Below are 19,907 nucleotides of genomic sequence, written 5' to 3'. Positions count from 1 at the left end.
TGCACAAGGAAATATTATAATTATTCTCGTTGTACCAAAGTTGATAATTTAATCAATAATACGATAAACTATCATAGTTTAAAAGGACTGTAATATACGCAATATCACAAATTGCATCAGAATATATTTCATATTTACCGTATTGGATAGTAATTTTATTTTCTTGGGGGGGGGGGGGGGGGGGGTGTTCTCAATCCTTTCAACGTGTTTGCTTAATTTGCAGCAAGTATATAGCTTAAATAGCTTGTTTAAAAAAACACGACAAAAATATTGCTTTCGTGACAGGCATTTATTCACTTAATCAAGTCAATAATTACGTACACATAATGAGCATGCACACACTAGTAAATTAGTAAGAAAAATTAATCGGAAGTGAAATGGCACATTATATTAACATCTTCGTAAAACTAAAAATCTGATTTCTGTGAAATCGAGATATAGGACAACGGACAAAATATATTTGAGATAAAAAAAAGTAAAAACTTCGTTACAGCAATAATTATAAAATATATAAGAGTAATAGATGAAAAAAAATATTAATTATAAAATACATGTATGTCATAAGATATGTGAGTAAATGAAATTATTGGATGACAAGATGTGAAACTTGAAAAACATCAAATAATTATAATACATACATTTGTGATTCATATTTTAAGCACTGCAGAGGTGTGCAGTAATTGGCTTACTTAACATATCTTACAACGTTCCTCAAACACAAAAATTACAGTCAAATTAAAATAACATTCACTGATATTAATTATTAATTGAATGATTCTTTGACAATAGAAAACATGTAGATGTTCTTAAGAAATGATCAATCCACAAGTTTGATACGTCAGATATTTTAATAGTTCAAATGTAGAAAAAATTACAATAATAAAAACTAAACAAGTATACATATACATACATTGGTATAAATATTGAAATTGAATAATTCTTTGACTTGACAACAGAGAACACACAACATCTGATTTGTTACATCATATCTATCATAAGCTTGCAACCATTTGGACTTCCATTTCAAAGACGTGTAAGATGCTGTACATTTCTGAATCTCGAGGCAAATCTCAAAATTTAAACAACGACCATGTTTAAAAACACAGCGACGAATGATCATCAATACAAAGCCGTATCACAAAAATATAGCACTTCTTTTGTATAAAACCAATGTAAATATAATGACAATAATCTTTTTTTGATCGTCTTATTTGCAACAGTTACTATGTTTCAAATATTGCATATGCTCATTTTTCTATGATTATCTTATAACTGAGGTATTGCAAGTTTTTAAATGAAATTGAAAACTGTCGTTTTTTGTCTCACTCAATTGCATATGAGACATTTATCTAAAATTTATATCTGCATTATACCGGTATTTTAATAACAACGTTGCATAGTTATTGAAATACATATAGGAAAAATTCCTTTTAAATGAAAAGACATTCATTCAATCGAGAAGGTAAAAAACTATTGCCAAAATAGGACAAAAGAAAAGACCCTGGCAATGAACGGGAAAGGACTTCCTGTAGTCTTTATTGTCAATAGTCTGTGTTAGCCCGTGACAAGACGGCAATCATGTTCGCTTGCGTAGTTCCAAAGAAACTTAACAAGGAATTCTGTCAAAAGCAAGAATGTAAGATTTGTTAAAATAATAAAAAGAACAGGATCTAGATAAATGTAGAACAAGAAGCCCATGGGCCACAGCGCTCACTTGTGCATTTATAGTAATAACTCTGATCAAATCAGCATTACACCATCAAAATCAAAATATCTTCAGAATTAAGTACAGTAGATCTTGCACACAAACTTTAAAAAATCTTCAGATTTTTATCCACATATTTTTATGGTAAATACCAAGCTCTTTTTGTTGTTTTAGTATTTGTGAGAAGATTTTTCTCTTTTCTTATTTAAAATCTGACCCCCTTTGTACCCCCCCCCCTTTTTTTTCTTCAGGGAATTATGGTTTGATCAATCTTTAATCTGCACCACCTGTGCTTTCACACAAGTTCCAGCTTTTTGGTTGAATGCTTTTAAGGAAGATGTTAAAGGGTTTTTCTCTATACCTCCCTATGTAAAAGTTTGACCCCCTCCCCGCCCCCATTGTGGTCACACCATACCCCGGAGATCATGATTTGAACAAGCTTGAATCTACACTACATGAGGATATTTCAACACAAGTTTCAGCTTTTCTGGCCAAATGATTTTTGAGAAGATTTTTAAAGATTTTCTCAACATATTGCAAGTAAGAATTCGACCACAATTGTGGCCCATTGATATTGGCCTAGTGGTTCTGGTGAAGAAGATGAAAATGGAAAACGACAACGACGACGACACAGTCGACAGTGGACAGATCTTGATAAGAAAAATCATTTCAGCCGTCGACTCAGATAAGGTGGCACGGAACAGGTTTTTTTTATACAATTCATTGTATCCAAGGGATGCATGATTTCGGAACTCTGTAACTAGAATTTCCTCTGTTCCCATTCAGCAGAAATACCTTTAATTCACTCTTTATAAGGCCAATCACTAATTTCTGAAGAAAATTACTTGTCAAAACCTGTAAAATTCTCTGCATACTGGTTTTTATGAGATTTGAGTACAGCAACTCTCACAATTTTACAAAATAATTACTTTATCCGAAACTGTCCCTTGCTACCTGAGCTAAAAAAACAAAGTGAGAGAGAGAGAGAAAGAAAGAGAGAGAGATGGAAGGCTTACTGGTTTACATCCTGACGTTGACGTGTTCGTCTGCTACCCCGTTGCTGTGTCCATTGCTAAGTCCCATCGACTCTCTCGCTCCGTTCTGTGTTCCAGCCGCCTGCTCCTCGTCTAGAGCCTCGTTATCATATCCCTCTGTGTCTTTGACCTCCTGATTAGTCTTCTTACGCGGCTAGATCAGAAAAACATCAAATATTTAAAAAATCACTTTTAGTGAATTAAAAGTTCTGTTCCTATTTACGGACTTTAAAATTACAAGAATTGCGTTTTTCTTTATATCTAACAATACTTTATCGCAGAAACCGACATCTTTACACTTAATCTACTTTATCAATAGTAAACTGATAAGTGGGAATAACAGTCATAAAATTCTAATTTTTGTAAATATGGAAATTTTCACTGCGTCTTCAGTTTGCACTATTAGAGGTGTAAAAGATTTACCTCCATTCTTAATTCCTACACAGATCTGGTAAATGAAACGTACCAGTTTTTAATCAGGAACATATATTTTTTTTCCTTTTTTCAACAAGGGCCCACAAAGCAAAAACACAGGGCGAAACATTTTCTTATAGACAGAATCCGATTATATTTTTCATTATTTAACAAAACTTTGTACTAATCAAACTATAATTTAATCTCCCTCCATTAACATCAATACATTGTCTTTTAATTTCTGTTTGATTTATTGATAACACATGAAAACAATTTTTGATGAAAAAACAAAAAAGTTGTTTAATAACAAATTAATTTCACAAAATGAACAATACATAACAAGTTAAGGTAGAACAGAATAAAATCAAATAATGCCGTTGTGAATGAATAACACTAATACAAAACTGAAGGGCATTGTGGCCCACATAATCTCCTTTAGAATGTAGTAAAACAAAAATTACGTTGTGGTAAGTTAATCTTAATGAATCAAAATAACATAAAAAATGTTGACTATTTTACAAGCTTAACACAAATGATTTACTCTCTTATAATCATAAAAAATCATTTGTTTTATTTTTCTGTGTGCGTTTTTAGTCATATCACATATTCGTGTTAAAGCCAAATCATCAAAAAAAAATAATATAAAAACTGAATTTAAATTTGAGCATCCAGTGAGGCTACAGATCCAAGAAAACAGCTGAAAATTATACCCTTTTTTATTTCTTAATAACCCCATCACTAGATGATCAGACATTACATGGACATATTTGCACAATAAATTCATATAATCTCTGCATTTTGAACAATTACACATAATTATGAATGTTGATCACACAAGAGACAGTCCATTTGTTTTCCGTGTCCGGTCGATAGATCATGACACGAGAAAGAACTTCTTATGGGTAAGTGTTGTTTAGCTACTCATTCTATGTCCGTGCATATATTTACAAGACTATTTGAAAGCCATAAGGGTGATTAAACTCACACAGCTGTATTTGCGTGTATTGTTTACTCCTTTTGCGTTTTTTTTTGGTAAGAATCAGTGTTGTTATTATACAAAAAGATTCAAGGATTATGTCTTGGACAGGCTTGTGGCTTTGGTAGTGCTACCTTAATTCAGGAATATTTTCAGGAATAGATTCAGGAACATTTTCTGAGACATAATATAGATATAAACGACCGTATCATTCAAGAACGACTTTTATATAATTTTTCCCAAAGATATCAACCAGCGAGGTCTTTTTTTTTTTTTTTACAATAAAATAGAGAATATATCGGAAAAAAGATAAGGATAGGATTTTGAAACAAAATAATTCTACTGAGATTTTTTTCTACACAGAGGGTTCTGGGACTATCAGCGATCGAAATTCACGCTTGCGTATTCGGTGTTGCAAATTTCCACCACACGGGATTTTCTTTCGGGTTTACTTGGCTGAGACAAATCCAGGTCTACATAATTCAACTCTTTCGTTGGTCCTTCTTCAGCTTTCTGCGAAGACCAAAACAAAAAATGTCAAAAAGAGGATTGTATGGCAGGTGCTACCATCACCAAAATACTAAGTTCGCACAGCATTTGATTGTGTAAACAATACAGCGGTTTTCTTTCTGCATTTCAAGTCTGGTTTTTAATTTTTTATTGTAGCACCTTAAGTATCCATATCAAATACACCAATACAGTGTAACCAATAGAGTTGGCATTTCATGTGTGGTTTTAAATTTTTAAAGTAGCACCTGCCTTAGACATATCAAAATAATAAATTTTATTGAACAAAATATTCAAAGCAAACATCATTGTACTTTTTTAAAATGACAAAACAACTTTTTTGAAGTATAATACAGTCTGGTGAAAATAAAGTACTCGTGAGGCAATAAAACTTCGTTTAATTTTAAAATACTTAAATTAGTTTTTGGTTGAAATAAGCTTTGACATTTGTACATGATATTTAATGAAGTCAAATACAAAATTGTTATATATATGTTTTGTATTATTCGCAAGGAATTCAGATCATCTATGTTCAAATGTGAAATCAGATTCGTAGATAAAATAAAGCATAAAAACGACTCAATAAATGAATACATTGAGGTTGGTAAACGTAGGAGTAAATATGTTTAATGCACATAGTACGTATACACAATTCTGAATACAATTCAAACAAATATTTATTGGATTTCAAAACATTCAATAAAAAGTATGCAATACACAAACTGGAAATAATCACAAGAATAGCCATGTACAAATTTATGATTAATATATCCTTGAATAAAATATCGTTTAATGTAAGTATACATTGATTCTTATAAAATTTTCCCGAGAATTACTTTTTCGCTGACTTTCTATGTCAAATCATTTTGAAACTTTGCAAGTCTAAGTTTATACATGTATAGCATTATTACACCGAACTAACAAGAGTGAATGTCATTTGACCCTGGTACATCAAAATAAGTTATTGAATTATTATGACATTTAAAAATAGGTAGAAAACTAGGGTATGTCGACGATAAAACACCAAATGAAAGAACAGAGATAATCACAAAGAATTATGCATAGTCAACACACTCAATTCTCATTTCTTGGTTTTAAATCATTTATAAAGCCGGTGTACCCTATTACTGATTATATAAAAACTTAAATACAAAGTCATATGATAGAACAATTGTAAAAAGATATTCGTGAGATATATATATTAATCAAAATATGCAATAAAAAATGATAATACATAAGGCTACATGTATTACATATGTTGTAAAAAGCTCATTTTATTTCATATTCAAACATGTTTAAGCTTTGATTATTTATAATTCATCATTTAATATTTTTTTTCTTGGATGTTTAACCTTTGTCACGTAATATCAACAAAAAAGTAAAAAAAAATTGTCACATTATTTTCAAAATTATCTGTGTTAACATTGTCTGTTGATTCATTAACTTCTCAATATAGTTTTTATATGTACAAGGGAGTAAAATTCCTTCGACATAGATGTAATTTGAAAAAGTGATTCTATAACTTTGATCTTTACTTCATCTTAAGTTGTTTTTACTTTCTTGACCTCGATCGTTTTTTAAAAACATCTTAAGTGACTTTAAAAGATACGTTAATATGAAAACATAGAAAACAATGCATAAATATATATTATAAGTACGGTGAATATAAATGCCAACATAAATATTTGTCGTTGCATGCCGTGCATCCTAAGGTTAAGTGGTTATCATAAACTCACCTGTATCTTTATTTCAGGTATTTGATTATTGGTGGGTCCTCCTGAGCTAGATCTACAAACAACGTTTATATTTATCCAATTATCGTGCATAAAAACCTGATAACATCCCCATTAAACAGCTATTCAAATTTAATGGCAATCTAACAACTACGGACTAAAATGCTCAATTCATAAAACCAATTAGTGAACAGTGTATGCGTATTTTTAAAAAAGAAATTTATCAAATATACCTGGAAAACAAGAGGAAAGAACTTATTATTTAAATAGACAGATCATTCCTTAAATATTTTATTTCTAATTTCAAGAAGAACCAATCACTTACTTTGAAGAGGCTTTTGTCGTATTGTCTGGGGAAAAAAATAAGAAAAATGAAGTTCATATCAAATTATGCAAAAATAAAATATCTTTTAACACGTTAAGTAAAATATTGAGATAAAAAAGTATGATTAAAGGAGTAACATACGGAATGCAACAACATAAGCAAAGATTTTTGGACAGGATGGTCATAAGTGATATGATCGTTATGATGGTAAAATAGTTGAAAACTCATACGGTTGATCATCATTAGAAAGATGATCTTAAATTTTGGAAATACAATTTTCAACAGATCGAGTTAAAAGCATGCTGTCTTATTTTGACAGTGATATCACACAAGAGCATGCGTGAAATGTAAAAAGAAAAAATGGTTGAAAAGATATATGGTTATAACGGAGTTTAAGGCAGCGATAGGGTAACTCTTGTCATGAACATAACAATTATTGGATCTAACAGAGGTATTATAATTGTGAGATGGTTAGTGAAATGCGAGATATCTTATTAACTTTCTTTATTTGTATATACAGAATATTTACCATTTGAAAGATCTGTAGCTGGGTAAAACAATGATGTTAACATAAGAATAGAAATGTTTATCATAGCATTATGAGTATTGCTGAACAGTACTATACTGGTTAAGGACAAGATGACAGAATTCAAGCTCAAGAACGTTAATGCTTACAATCATTATATTTCAGATATAACCAATATCAAATTTGGTCACGTTATGATTGTTTTGAAAAAAATAATAATTATCATCTTATCTTTTGCATTTGACAACATATTTCACTGTTTATGTTGTTTTCAAATTAAAAAAAAACCCACATAATTACCACAATTTACAAATATTTTACAAATATTGTGTCTATTTAAGACTTCATAAAAAACTGATCAACACATATTGCATGCCTATTGTGCTAATAAAAATAATTTTAATAGTAAGATGGTTAAGAAATGTTGTAAAAACTCACAAGATTCTCCCGCCGACTTCCTTCTCAGAATCAGGAAGTAAACAAGCACCAGAATGATCACGATCAGGACTACGACCCCGCCCACCACCGCGCCCACAATCAATCCAGTGTTTGATTCAGCTGTAACGTACAACAGGTAAACTCACCTTGATATGTAACAATCATGTAATTAGGCATGAAGTTGATACTCTTCTTAATATTGCCAGTAATTGTTCTCACATTTATATCAAAATGATATAGTCAGACAGAAATCGTTACATTTAATTTAATATTTGATTTTTTTAAAGTTTTAAGAATTTTAAAAATTAAATTTAAGAAAAGATCAATATCTTTTAAACAGTTAACTAATATTATGTATCGTGGATATGATAAGAAATGGGGATTATATAAATACATTTCATCAATTTGTAAACCAAAAAATTGAAACCAATTCAAAGGCCTTATTTGAGTTAATAAGCACTTTGTTACAAAGAGCAAAGTACATTTTTAATAACTATTAGTATCCGATAACAATACAATTAATTTATAAATTTAATAAAGGATGAAAGATATGTATAATGCATTTTTGTATAAAAGAATTACACTGCAATACATCTTAACAAAAAGAAATTTAATTTATAGGAGATACTATTGTGTGGAAAAATAGAATTACATTATGTCATAAATGCAAAACGGGTTACGAAAACTTCAGTTAAAATGATATTAAATAATTTATAAAACATTTCCAACAATTTAGTTCTGTGAAGAAAACCATCCCCTAATTATAAACAAAGCAATATATTTGAATGAATAAAACATTTTGCTAAAACATTGTGAATATAATGACTATGATAAATATTGGCGATAATTTTTAATGTTAAGAGGTTTAAACACACCAGTTGCCATAATACTTTCTGAAATTTCTGAAAACTATTGAAATAATATTATACATGTACAATCATATAAAATACTTTTTCCCAATGTTTTACTTTACATCTCCCTACCTTGCTCACCTTCAATAAAAATAAAGAATAACTTTTATATGAATCAAATTATTAAGTTACACACAACTGTACCACAGACATGGCTTATTGTGGGTACTTTGTGAAATTTACGATTAAAAATACGATTAAAAAATACCTAAAAGTGAAAGGCTCACATTACAATATAAGGAGAGCGATTGTAGTTCAAAATGGTACATTTTGTTTGCTGTTCACATTTGCATTTTAATTCTATTTTGGGCAGGAAAATTACGTTTATATATTTGCATAATTAGATGTGGTTCTACTAGCATGTCAAAAAATGCATGGCACTTTAGCAAGAGTTCTGATATAAAGCCAGTGTGTTGCAAGACAATGATCTAAATGATGTTAAAGAGGGGGGTTGAATGTGGAACATATTTATAAACCGTCTCTTATAGAGTATTGTCTTTATGTATCAGTTTACATAGCATACATATATATCTGCTTGTTTTTATTTTGCACAAGTGTCAGTTTTATTGCGTACCTGCTAAACATAAGATAGGTATAAATTCACGAGTCTCTTATCATTGGATTATAGTGTTGCTTCAAATTTTGTAAAGAGTATATTTAAAAGACAAACACGGCTTTTAACCAAATTGTTTATCAAAAGGAAATATACATAATCTCTCATTGGTAAAGTAAGCATACTTGCAGGAATAAATACCCTACACAAGCGAATCGTTGATTAAATGATTAAATAATTCAGTGTATATATATTTTCTGTTTATTATATGATACACATCGGTATACAAAGCGCAATATGAGGCACGTGTAAGGTGCAGGATTTACCGGTGTTTTGACCTTGAGTAACCACCTTGCGAGTGGTCGTAGAAGTGGTAGTTGATGGCGTGGTGACTATTGCAGACAACAAACAAAAAGGCATGTGAAAAAAATTGTCGTAGTGATAGCAGCTTATACAATTAATGTAGTGTAAAAACGTATACCTGTAGACTTAATTATTTTAATCATTTTCACTGTTGTTGACCTCATCATAAAACCTTAATTAAAAAATGTTATCTGAACAAGATAGCATTTTTCCGCATCTTCAAACAAGTTTTAATTACGAGACCTCCCGTCATTACTCTTAGAAAAGAACTTGAGGTGATGGTCAACAGTTCGATTAAAGCTCAAAGTCGTTATTTTTTCCGATTACGTTAAGTCTTTATTTTAGGAGACAATACTTAAAATAAACAAAGCTCCACTGCCTGCTTAAGTTGATCAATATTGGTCAACGATCTTTTTAATTAACAGATTTGCATACCTTCAGGTGTCGTCGAAGTTGTCGAAGATGGAAGATCTGTAAGAAAAAGTCTTTAGTATCACCTCATTAGTTACAAAAAAAAATACTTGACACTTAAGGTAATACAAAAAGAGTGAAAATATATGAGTAAAATATGTTTAAATCAGGTAACATTGTCAATATTACAATGATATTAAGGGAATCCAAAGCCAAGGCTACTCTATCATTAGTTCATAGCTCATTTCATTAGCTCATTCATTCGCTATATGAAATTCGGTATAAAATGAAATCGGGTATATAATGTCATTTTACATTTTTTCCCGATGACGAAATTTTCAAAATTCGTTAAAGTTATGGGTAAAAGAAATGGTTTCTCCCTGTCCTGGTAATTTTTGTGTATTGGGAATGTTAGGAGTTTAGAACTTCTGAATAGATGGAACCGTAGTAGTACTGGACATGGATTGTTTTGTTTGAGACAGCTCAAAGTACTGGTGCAATCGCAACTTTTTTAGCTTTTCTAGCAAGAAAAACAACCTCAAAAGCATTGCGTATGTGTACATGACAACTATCTCATTGTTTCATAGTATCGAAATAAATGTAATATTATTATCTATTCTTATTAAGAATGGGGTTCTCTATTAAATTCAACATTTACTTTGAATTACACTTTAGAAGAAGCATTTTTCTCTGCTCAGCTAGTACTTGAAGCAAATGGAAGTGACTCCAATTTCTTATAGATATAAATATTTTGTTTTAAGTAAATGCATTTAATGTGATTTTCCAAGCACTGTCAAAAGGCACAAGCGTTTGAGCAATGATTAGATTGTACATGTAGGTGTAATGCTGTATTACTGAAACAATAATAATTATGAAGTTTAGTGTAGGATTCTAAATGATGAAAAGAGTGTTGGGTTATTTCCGTACTCAATTTTGGTAAAGTGTTTGGTTTATTACAGAACTAGAAATAAGTAAGGATGTTTGTGTATTTCAGAACTTGGTGCTAGTAAGGTTGCTGGTGTTTTACCTAACTGATAAAAGGTAAGGTAAGGGTTAGAATTATGATTTATTTCACAACTTGATATTGGTAGGATAGCTGTTTTACAGTATTGTTCAAAGGTTGTTTAACTAGTTCAATATTCAGTCGGGAAGCAATGTCTCAGAAGCATGTACTAAGTCAAAGAAGGGTTAAGGTATCTTACAGTAGTTTTCGGTTATGTATTAAATCGGGGTGTCTTAAATTACATAAACCAGGTAATTTAATTGTTAATGTATTATTAGTGCTTCACATGGTTGAGGTAATTCATAAAACATTTCTATGACAGCTGTTTTGAGACTTTTCAAGTTCTTTTTAACGTTAGGTACTATTTGATTCTCTAAATCATCTATTGTTATGGTGGACGAATTCAAGTCCCTATTAGTCGCTAACGGGGGCCATGCAGTTAACGGGTAGTGTAACTCTATCATTGTAAACTAGATCTATCTAATAACAAATCTTACCTTTAGTTAGGTCTAAAAAACATTTAAATCCATAACAAATGAACTATATCACGATCCAGATGTGGTCATTTATATAAAACTGTTTTTAATCAATAACACAAAAAAATGATACAAAATGACTTGTGGGTGACCAAAGGAAGCCTTTACTAATCGCTGCTTCTGAGTGGGGATCAAGATCGGTGCAGTTAGAAAATACGACAAATTTGATCAACCAACACAATACACAGAGAATCCCAAGTTAATAAACACAGGGTCAAACAACACTGCCTAATAAACATCAGAAAAAAATCAAAACCACCTCCAGTAAGTCAAATACAATCCATATTTCCGACTATAGAAGCAGACTATAAATTCAACAGTCCTTTATCAGTCTAGACGGACTCCCAAAACGGAGTCAACGGAAGTGAATTTCTGCAGGCATATTGGACTCCGTTTTGGGAGTCTACGCATGCGCACTGGTACAAAATATGGCGATTTTTCGATGAAAACATGGGGTCAACAAGAAATCGTCTTGCAAAGAGCTGCATGTGTTGGCAGACTTCTAACATGTTTTAAAAGACCCAGGATATAATTTACTATCGATCGTATTTGCACGAAATAGGGGTTTATTTGCACCTAAGAAAGTTATTCATCTACGAAGTTGGACGTTTGGACGATGCTTAAAAAGTGATATTTTTGTGTTTTTCATGGAATTTTATCGTTAATAAAAGGTAAATTGCATTAAATTTTACTTTTTTCGTATTGTGTTACAATTTAAAATCACCAAACATACAAATTGATAAGTGCGTAAACGAAAAAAGCTTCGATTACAAAGAAATACTGGCTGCTCTATCGATGATTAAAAACGTCTTATTTATATTTAAAAAATAGGATTGATTGTTTAAAAGCCTAGAAAATTAAACAAATTGTCACTCTAGACACAATAACTCTTTAAATTAAACTGATAATTATCATCAAAACAATTATAATCGCTCGCGGCATTTGCGATGTTAGGAAACCATGTTAAATACATAATTATTCAAGATAATTGAATAATTTAGCATGAAAATGATTAAAATGAGACTATATTTCAACAAACAATGATAAATAATCATATCCAAGCATTTAATTTATTTCCAAAACGTTATAGTTATGCGCGATCGAAGATATGGGTGAATTTTTCATTTTAAAAATTAATCTTACGTAATACAAGTAAACAGTTATGAACATTTGACATAAATATGAAAAATAAACGTTCAGAAATGTTTTGGAAAGTTTAAAATTAATTTTTGTCGTGTTTTTGGCCAATTTTAGAGTTTTATTTAGAACTAAGGGGCATAACTCATACGTTGTTTACATTAGAAACGCCATTTTACCGCAATGCATGATGGAGCCAAAGACTCCGTTTTGGGAGTTAACTCCGTTTTGGGAGTCTCGTCTAGACTGTTTATGAGAGCACTGTAGCTAACGATAAATCAGGATCAAGTAGGAGACTTCCCTGATACTTTTATACGTAGAACCTTTTACAAATATTGCTCCTTTTTAAGGTCACTACAATGATTTAGCTACCCGAAAAGTACAATATTCCCCGAACCATAAGGGCGAGGTGAATATTGTACTTCAAGGGGACTGGCTGCCATTTTAGACAATATCGATCTCCTTTAAAAGAAGAGCTCCATATAAAAATAGTAGAAAATGATAAAATTTTATATTTAAATATATGAAATTTTTCTTTATCAAACAGTAGATGATAGCTTCAGAAATCGCATATAAAATTTTCAAATAAATCTGATGGTTTTATATTACATTATATTTCGACCCCCCAGCCTCCTTAAGGCAAATTTAACAATTTGTTAACCTGAATTTTACTATTTGTTGATTTACCGAAAAACGACACAGTTATGAAATCAAGCGAGGAAAACCCCATTCCCTTTATCTAATCTTAAGTCACAGCCGAACAATCTACTGGACGTCAGAAAGGGATGATCACCAATCATAGCATATTGGAAATATCCCAGCTATTTTTAGTTCAATGACTAGAGCAATGTAGGTTGCCTTTAAGTTTTGCCAAAGATGCCATAAAAAGTTTAATTGTTTTAAACCTTGTCTTGCCTAGCCTGTGAATTTCAAATGTCAGTATAGTATATTAGCATTAAGATTCATGATTTATGTAGCATTAAGATTCAAATAGAACAAGATTTTGACTTAACTGAAAAACAAAAAATTAACATATTGGAACAAAGCAAACTGACATGGACCTTCAAAGTGAACAAATATACTAATACACACTCTTTGCACTACACATTTGGATATATCATGAGCTATTGAGTCTTGACGTACCTAGTGAGATGGTCAAAAACTGTTTTGCTGTTCCTGAATTGCACTGACTTGAGTACCCCGACTCGCACAAGAACTCGGTCCGGATGTCGCTACTGGTGATATTGTAGGTCACGGTACTGGACCGGATGTTCTGGCAGTTTGGACCGGAAGTGGTCATAGAGTGGACAGCTGCGTTCGACAGCCCGGTGAAAGTCGGGGCACCAGCTGCCTTAGCACACCACCGGATAGTCTACAAACAAATCAAATGTTAAATCTTCTTAGATTTTTTATTTTAGATTCTAAGATTTTAGATTTGTTATCATTTCATCAAATTCATGGCCAAAACACTAGGTATTTTAAAATCGTATTTGAGTAATGACCTACAGCATTATGGTCACTTCCAACCTGACCAGTACACGTGAGTTCTATGACTGTTCCATTTCTGAATTCTCTCTGACTGGTGTCCACTCCTGATCCCGCTTCCCTGACCTTTGGAGTTTCAATCAACATGGGTTGTACTGAATCAACGAAATGAAACATTGCTTGTTATCACTTATGAATGATAAAAAAGAAGAATGGTAACTTCAATGAAGCAAAAAACCAGCGATGCCTACCCGTGTAAGAAACCTTGACCGGGTCTGTGATTTCAGAAACCGCGCCGGTGGCACCAGTTCCAAATCCTGATAAACTGCACTCATACTCCGTGAAGTCGAGAGGGCACTGGACGCTGTCTTTACGGATGACCATACTTAGGTGCGCAGTGGCCGGGGAGGCGACCGTCCCTGTCACGTTGGCTCTGTTCTGTAAGGTTTGGTCCTGCCATTGTATCGTATTACCAGTAACAGACACCACATTGTTTAAGGTGCCAGATGGGGATCTCCTCTTTAGCTGTAGGAAGAACAGATTTTGCAGTGTTTCAGGCTTGTTGAGAGTGCAGACGACAACCAGATCTTCCTCTTTGTATCTAACAATTTGTGGTTTGGTTTCAATTTGAATTATCTTTGTGGATGCTAAAATATTGAAGAGAAAACTCAAAGTCACATTCGCTGTTTGTTCAAAAATAAGACAGTTCTTCAGTAAATAATACAATGTTCAGATATAGTACTATTTTTTTTTAATTAATACTTAATAAAACTGATACTGCCGTTTACATGATCGTTGTTCAACAACGTCTACTAGTCATGCATCGTGACCTGGATCATCAGTCTACGACAACATGATCGTGGGTCTTTGAGATTAGGATCTTCAGTCTGTAAGACCATGGTCATCTGTCACTGAGACTGGGGTCTTAAGTGTACGAGACCAAAACTCAAGTACATTAAAACAGAAAAAAAAATTCACAGGATTCTTAATGACTAGCTTATTTTGTATAACAGGAAATTTACATATGTATTAGAACTATCGGGTACACATTGTAGCCAATGAAAAAAAAACAAGATCAATATTATAGTCGGAGTTAATGATGGTCAGTCCCTGTAGGTGATTTGTATCAACAACTTACTGACATTGAGAGTGATTTGATTGCTCTGGGCAGACGACAGTGCAGTACCCAAACCAATGTTGTAGGAAATGTCGCACCGGAATTCCACCAAGTTATCCTGCCAGGTAGGGGTCCAGGTAAAGGTGTGGGAGAGACTGAAGGTTCCGTTCTCCAGGAACGACCCACTGGGGCTGGTGTCGGACAGGACACGGTGAAATGTCGCATTCTGATTGGTTCCGTTATAAGTCTCTCGCTGCAGAAGGTGGACGACGGGTTCCGGTCTGCCGGTATTTCCACTACAGGTGAATTGGATGGGGGTTCCTTCACTCACGTCTCTGCTTGTGACTGATAGGCTGAGCTGGTCGGGGGAAGCTGTAACAATAAAGATAGATCCATTTCATCGCTTGTCTTATCTTAATAACACTCAAGATACTGTTGTTGTTTTTTTTCAATGACAGTGTTCTGGGAACGAATTTATTTGTCGTTGTCTTCTTTTTGTATCTTATTAATATTTGTGGGCATCAGTTTTCATGGACTTAATGAAAAACACAGATTCAAGATACGTCACTTCATGGACAATGAACACTTCAAAGGACATTATTTAAACTCGACAACACAATCCACTGAAATTGATGCTCAACGAATATAAATAGATGTAACCGAAGTATTGTACATTCTTTTCTCAATTTTGATATCTGGTCTCGTACTTTTATCAATGTAAATAGATTCTTCTTTTTGAAACTGAGTTACTTACTTGAAATATTTGAAAACTGTGTCTTTATTGAAATACTTTAAATGGTCCTAAAGATAAACTTGATACAAGAGGTACAATAAATTTTGTTTGTCAATTAAAACAAAGACCGTACTTTATCGAGGTTAGATGTCTTTGAACGTACACCGAGAGTCCAAAATGTTTGCTTTGTAATCACAGAGTAATAACGACCCCTTACCGAGAGTTCTGATCGTAAACAGGTCTTGGGCCGCCCCATCTGACCCAGTCACCATGGCGACGTAGTCCCCCTCGTGGGCCACGAAGTCCGTCTGGAAGATGGTGACGTTAACTCGCCGTGTGTCCCCGTCCACGGCGCCGGTTTGGACGTTTGCCGCCATCGTCCAATTTGCGTTGGTGGTGACGGTGAGGTCAACCACCCTGAGGATTTCTTCGGTGCCATTGGCGCCTAGCCGAGAGACGGTGAATTCTGAGGAGTTGTCGGGGGTGGTGTAGGTCAGGTAAAAACGAGCCTCCTCTCCAAGCTTAGCCTCAATCACTTTGGGTGTCGTGACGTAGGTGGTCACTGGAACTAAACATAAAACATATATAAGTAAACTACGCAATCTTCAAACATGAGTTGCTTTTCATTTTAATGAAGGTTAGTAGAGATTCTTGTTGAGGGCATGCGCAATTTACATACACTGAGAGTTATAAATGAGAGGAGTATTAGTTTGAATATGAATTTACAGGTCTTCAAAAACATTTTTTGAGTAGATAATCGTGTTGTTATAATTATACATGTATTAATTATACATGTATTTTGAACAAATCAATGAATTCTATTCCGGCTTTGTTTAAAATAGATATACAAAAACTTAAGTTGAAATGTACACACAAGTTACATGTTTCTTACAACAAAGACCTGAAAATGTGACATTTTTTTCTGTGAATGTATAGACATGAACAAAAAAATATGACGCGGAAAACGGTTGAAAAAATATGTTGGAACAAGAAAAATTGCGGGTAAAATTCCATCTAACTTTTTGGTCACTTAAAATTGATCTCTTAATGAGAAAATGAAAACAAAAAACTGAGTCAGTGCTTAATAGATAAATATAAAAAGTGAACGGATATAAGTTTTCATATGAAAATGGAATTGATAAAGGTATCGTTATAATTATTTTTTTTTGTTCTTATCAGAAGCAATTTCTCTCAAAATAGGTGTCAGATTGGTTAATTCAGAATTTGTATACAGTATACTAGAAATATGTTTTAGAATTGTGTCCCTATCTTGTTGCTACTACACGTTACAAGTGGCAATCTATGAGCATTTGGAAGGGGATTGCAATTCTGACTTTCACGATCCTGGAGCCTTTAGTTGGTTGTCCTTAGTGGTTGTTATTATTTTACTGTGATGTCTTTCTTAACACATAATGTGTCGTCTATAATTATTATGTACTTGCTTCATGTAATACTGTGACACAGAGAAAAGGTGTGTGTGTGTGGGGGGGGGGGGGGGGGGGTGATCAATCTAAAATCAAGTTAAGGGTTTAATAAATGGTTTCAATTAGCGGAAAGCAAGAGATTACACAATTTTTAATTTTTAATCATGGTATATTATAAAAATTTTAAGTAAAATAAGCTGAGTTTCTTTCAATGCAAAGGGATAGGGAATTACTCTACAATGTGGCTGTTACGTTGTATTAGTTGAACGTTTTACCAATTGATTTTAAAGTTTACTTCATTGGTAATAATGACATTTTTGTCTAAGATTATCAGTGTTTCGTACATGTAATATCATCCATGACATGGCAATTTTCATATTTGGGGTGGGGGGGGGGTGGGGGGTCATTGTTATTATTTAATTTTTATTTCAGTTTACGGGTTGAAAACATAGTCATTAAATCTGCAAGTTAATCAAACCTTCTTTAAGAATGCTATATGATAAAATACATTTTAAGGGCTACATGACTTTGTATAAAGCCTGTGACATCGGCTGGTAGAGAACAGGATTCGTGTATCACGTCCATACACATCCTCCGCTGGGGACTCAGCTCTCTTTTTATTACAGTTATACAGATATGATAACGACAGGCCGTTATGGTTGAAAATATGAAGAGAATTTTTTTTATCGTTTAACTTAACTTTTTCAATATACTTGTTAATAGTTCCAAGTTGTTTTTTTTTTCCTTTTATGGACACTTGTACTGAAAAATTGCCCGTTGAAGCATTCTAAGATAAAAACTTCTGAGTCTATATCTATTTTGACGTATCGTTGACATTTTTTACAGCATATAATAGAAAACTATAATGATAAAAAATCAATCATTATTTTTTTTCAGCCAAAAAATTAATTTATGATAAAGAATACAGAAAACCACACCCTGTGATGACCGTAATTCCCGACCCTCACCCTCGCCTTGCCTCCGCTTGTCCCTGTCGCTAATGCCAGGTTAATGTGCCCAGTTGTGTTGAAAGGGCTTTCTTCTACACTTAGATTCGGGTGTCTCTTTTCGTTAAAATTAATGATCGCTAATAGCCTACAGACACAATTCATTAAATGTCGGATACAGTTGTAAATCAGTTTGTGTCAGTTTAAGTTCGGGATGTACATCAAAATATGGGGTTAAATATGCTAAATACCCCAGAGTGTCCTTTACATTCCATTAATGTCGATGTTTTGTGCAGATAACTGTTTATGTTTTGGCGAGATGGTTTATCTGCTAATGGAGTCTTTAACTAAAGTACAATCAACATAAGTATATGAGAGGGAACCGCCGGAGAATATCAAAGTATATAGTAAATATTAATAAATAACAACATCTGATGCCCTTCTTACAATTCCACAATTATTTCTTACCTGTCTGAGCTATAGATCCCCCAAAAATCACAGAAAATAGAATTAAGGCGGTGAACGTATTTTGCTCCATAGTACTCACGAAGTCCGTGATGTCTGATGAGCCGCTATATCCAGGCGGATTTGAGTCAGTGTAAGTATACGATTATTGGGGTCACTGACAGACTCATTGACCAGGGTCAAACTCCACGCCTCCTTCACAAAGTCTATCAAAAGAAAGGAAGAATCATTTCACTAGAGGTTTCTTTTTGAGTTCACTGCAAATGAGTATTTCTACGTTGATTTCTGTTGCACGTACATGAAGTGGGAGAGACAGAATGGGATACGCTTCAAGTGACCTGTGTCCTTTCTGGGGGTCTCTTCCTAGTCCCCCACACTCTGTCCCCGGGCTAAATTGGTATTGATGCTGACCGCAATATCATTTTCTTTATCAGTCTCAATTTGTTAAATTCTTAAAAATTATAAATACATACATTTGATCTTGATTTGTCTAAAAGTGTTTAATAAAACAAGACATTTTGATGTTAAAACCGTTCCCCTCAAGGAGCCCAGCTTGAGACTTCTCAAACGCGGAAATGACTCGCTGTAATATGTAACCCCAACATTGACACATCAATAAAAGTTGGAGATTTTAATGGATTGATAGATAATTCTCATTATGTGAATGATGTTGTTAAACCTGGGCCCACTCGTAAAGAGGGCGAGTGTGTAATTTATATCACCCTGACCCCTTTGTTGTCGCATCAGCGAAGACAGCGCACGAATGGGCAATTTTGTTAAATAAACTTTGCTCGCTAAATTTAACACACAACCCACGTAGTAACGTAAAGTGAAAAAAAATGAAGAATTATTTAAGTAATGTAAATTTAAAGAAAAAACATTTCTGTTACGAAAAGAGGGGAGACATTGTTGTATTCATGATGCTATGATATTGAAAAAAAATCTTGTACATATAAAATATTATATATAGCTTACTTATTGTAAACCATAAGAAAGCCCAATTATTGTCTGTTATGACTGGGTTATTTTGTCAATAAAATGTTGTGATGTAATAGGACATTTTCACCTGCGTCATCAACTCAAACCGGATTCAACGAGTCCGTAATGGGCCACAACTATCCAGGTAGTCAGCAATTCTATTAGTCAATGGGGGTAATTCTGCAG

General features: G+C 33.1%; 1 protein-coding gene across 9 annotated transcripts; it reads right to left on the bottom strand.

The window, feature by feature from the left end:
- Window positions 1-282: 282 nt before the first annotated feature.
- On the bottom strand, window positions 283-19,257 carry LOC105345014 (uncharacterized). 9 transcript variants are annotated; one of them, XM_034445927.2, is made up of 15 exons: window positions 18,747-19,256; window positions 16,125-16,475; window positions 15,196-15,546; window positions 14,309-14,704; window positions 14,079-14,212; window positions 13,716-13,944; window positions 11,397-11,408; window positions 9,921-9,956; window positions 9,449-9,514; window positions 7,659-7,778; window positions 7,224-7,241; window positions 6,695-6,719; window positions 6,373-6,424; window positions 2,722-2,893; window positions 283-1,619 (listed from the first exon to the last, which is right to left on the bottom strand). In XM_034445927.2, exons 1-14 carry the CDS (start codon window positions 18,814-18,816, stop codon window positions 2,726-2,728), a joined length of 2,028 nt encoding a protein of 675 aa, XP_034301818.2. In that variant the 5' UTR covers window positions 18,817-19,256; the 3' UTR covers window positions 283-1,619; window positions 2,722-2,725. The 9 variants fall into 9 exon arrangements, with proteins under 9 accessions (XP_034301818.2, XP_065933582.1, XP_065933584.1 ...); XM_066077510.1 differs by having other exon boundaries at window positions 284-1,605; XM_066077512.1 differs by lacking the exon at window positions 7,224-7,241 and having other exon boundaries at window positions 284-1,605; window positions 18,747-19,255.
- Between the last annotated feature and the right edge of the window lie 650 nt (window positions 19,258-19,907).

The sequence above is a fragment of the Magallana gigas genome, chromosome 2 (assembly GCF_963853765.1).
Source record: "Magallana gigas chromosome 2, xbMagGiga1.1, whole genome shotgun sequence".
Classification (NCBI taxonomy): Eukaryota; Metazoa; Mollusca; class Bivalvia; order Ostreida; family Ostreidae; genus Magallana; species Magallana gigas.
Note: the sequence above shows the minus strand (reverse complement) of the source record. Positions and strands in the feature narration are given on the sequence as shown.

Excerpts from the sequence above, each read along its gene's own strand:
- LOC105345014 (XM_034445927.2), bottom strand. The coding sequence starts at position 18,816 with ATGGAGCAAAATACGTTCACCGCCTTAATTCTATTTTCTGTGATTTTT. Across the intron at positions 15,547-16,124 it reads GTTTACGATCAGAACTCTCG|CTTCCCCCGACCAGCTCAGC; the intron begins GTAAGGGGTCGT and ends TTATTGTTACAG. Across the intron at positions 2,894-6,372 it reads TACCTGAAATAAAGATACAG|CCGCGTAAGAAGACTAATCA; the intron begins GTGAGTTTATGA and ends TTTCTGATCTAG.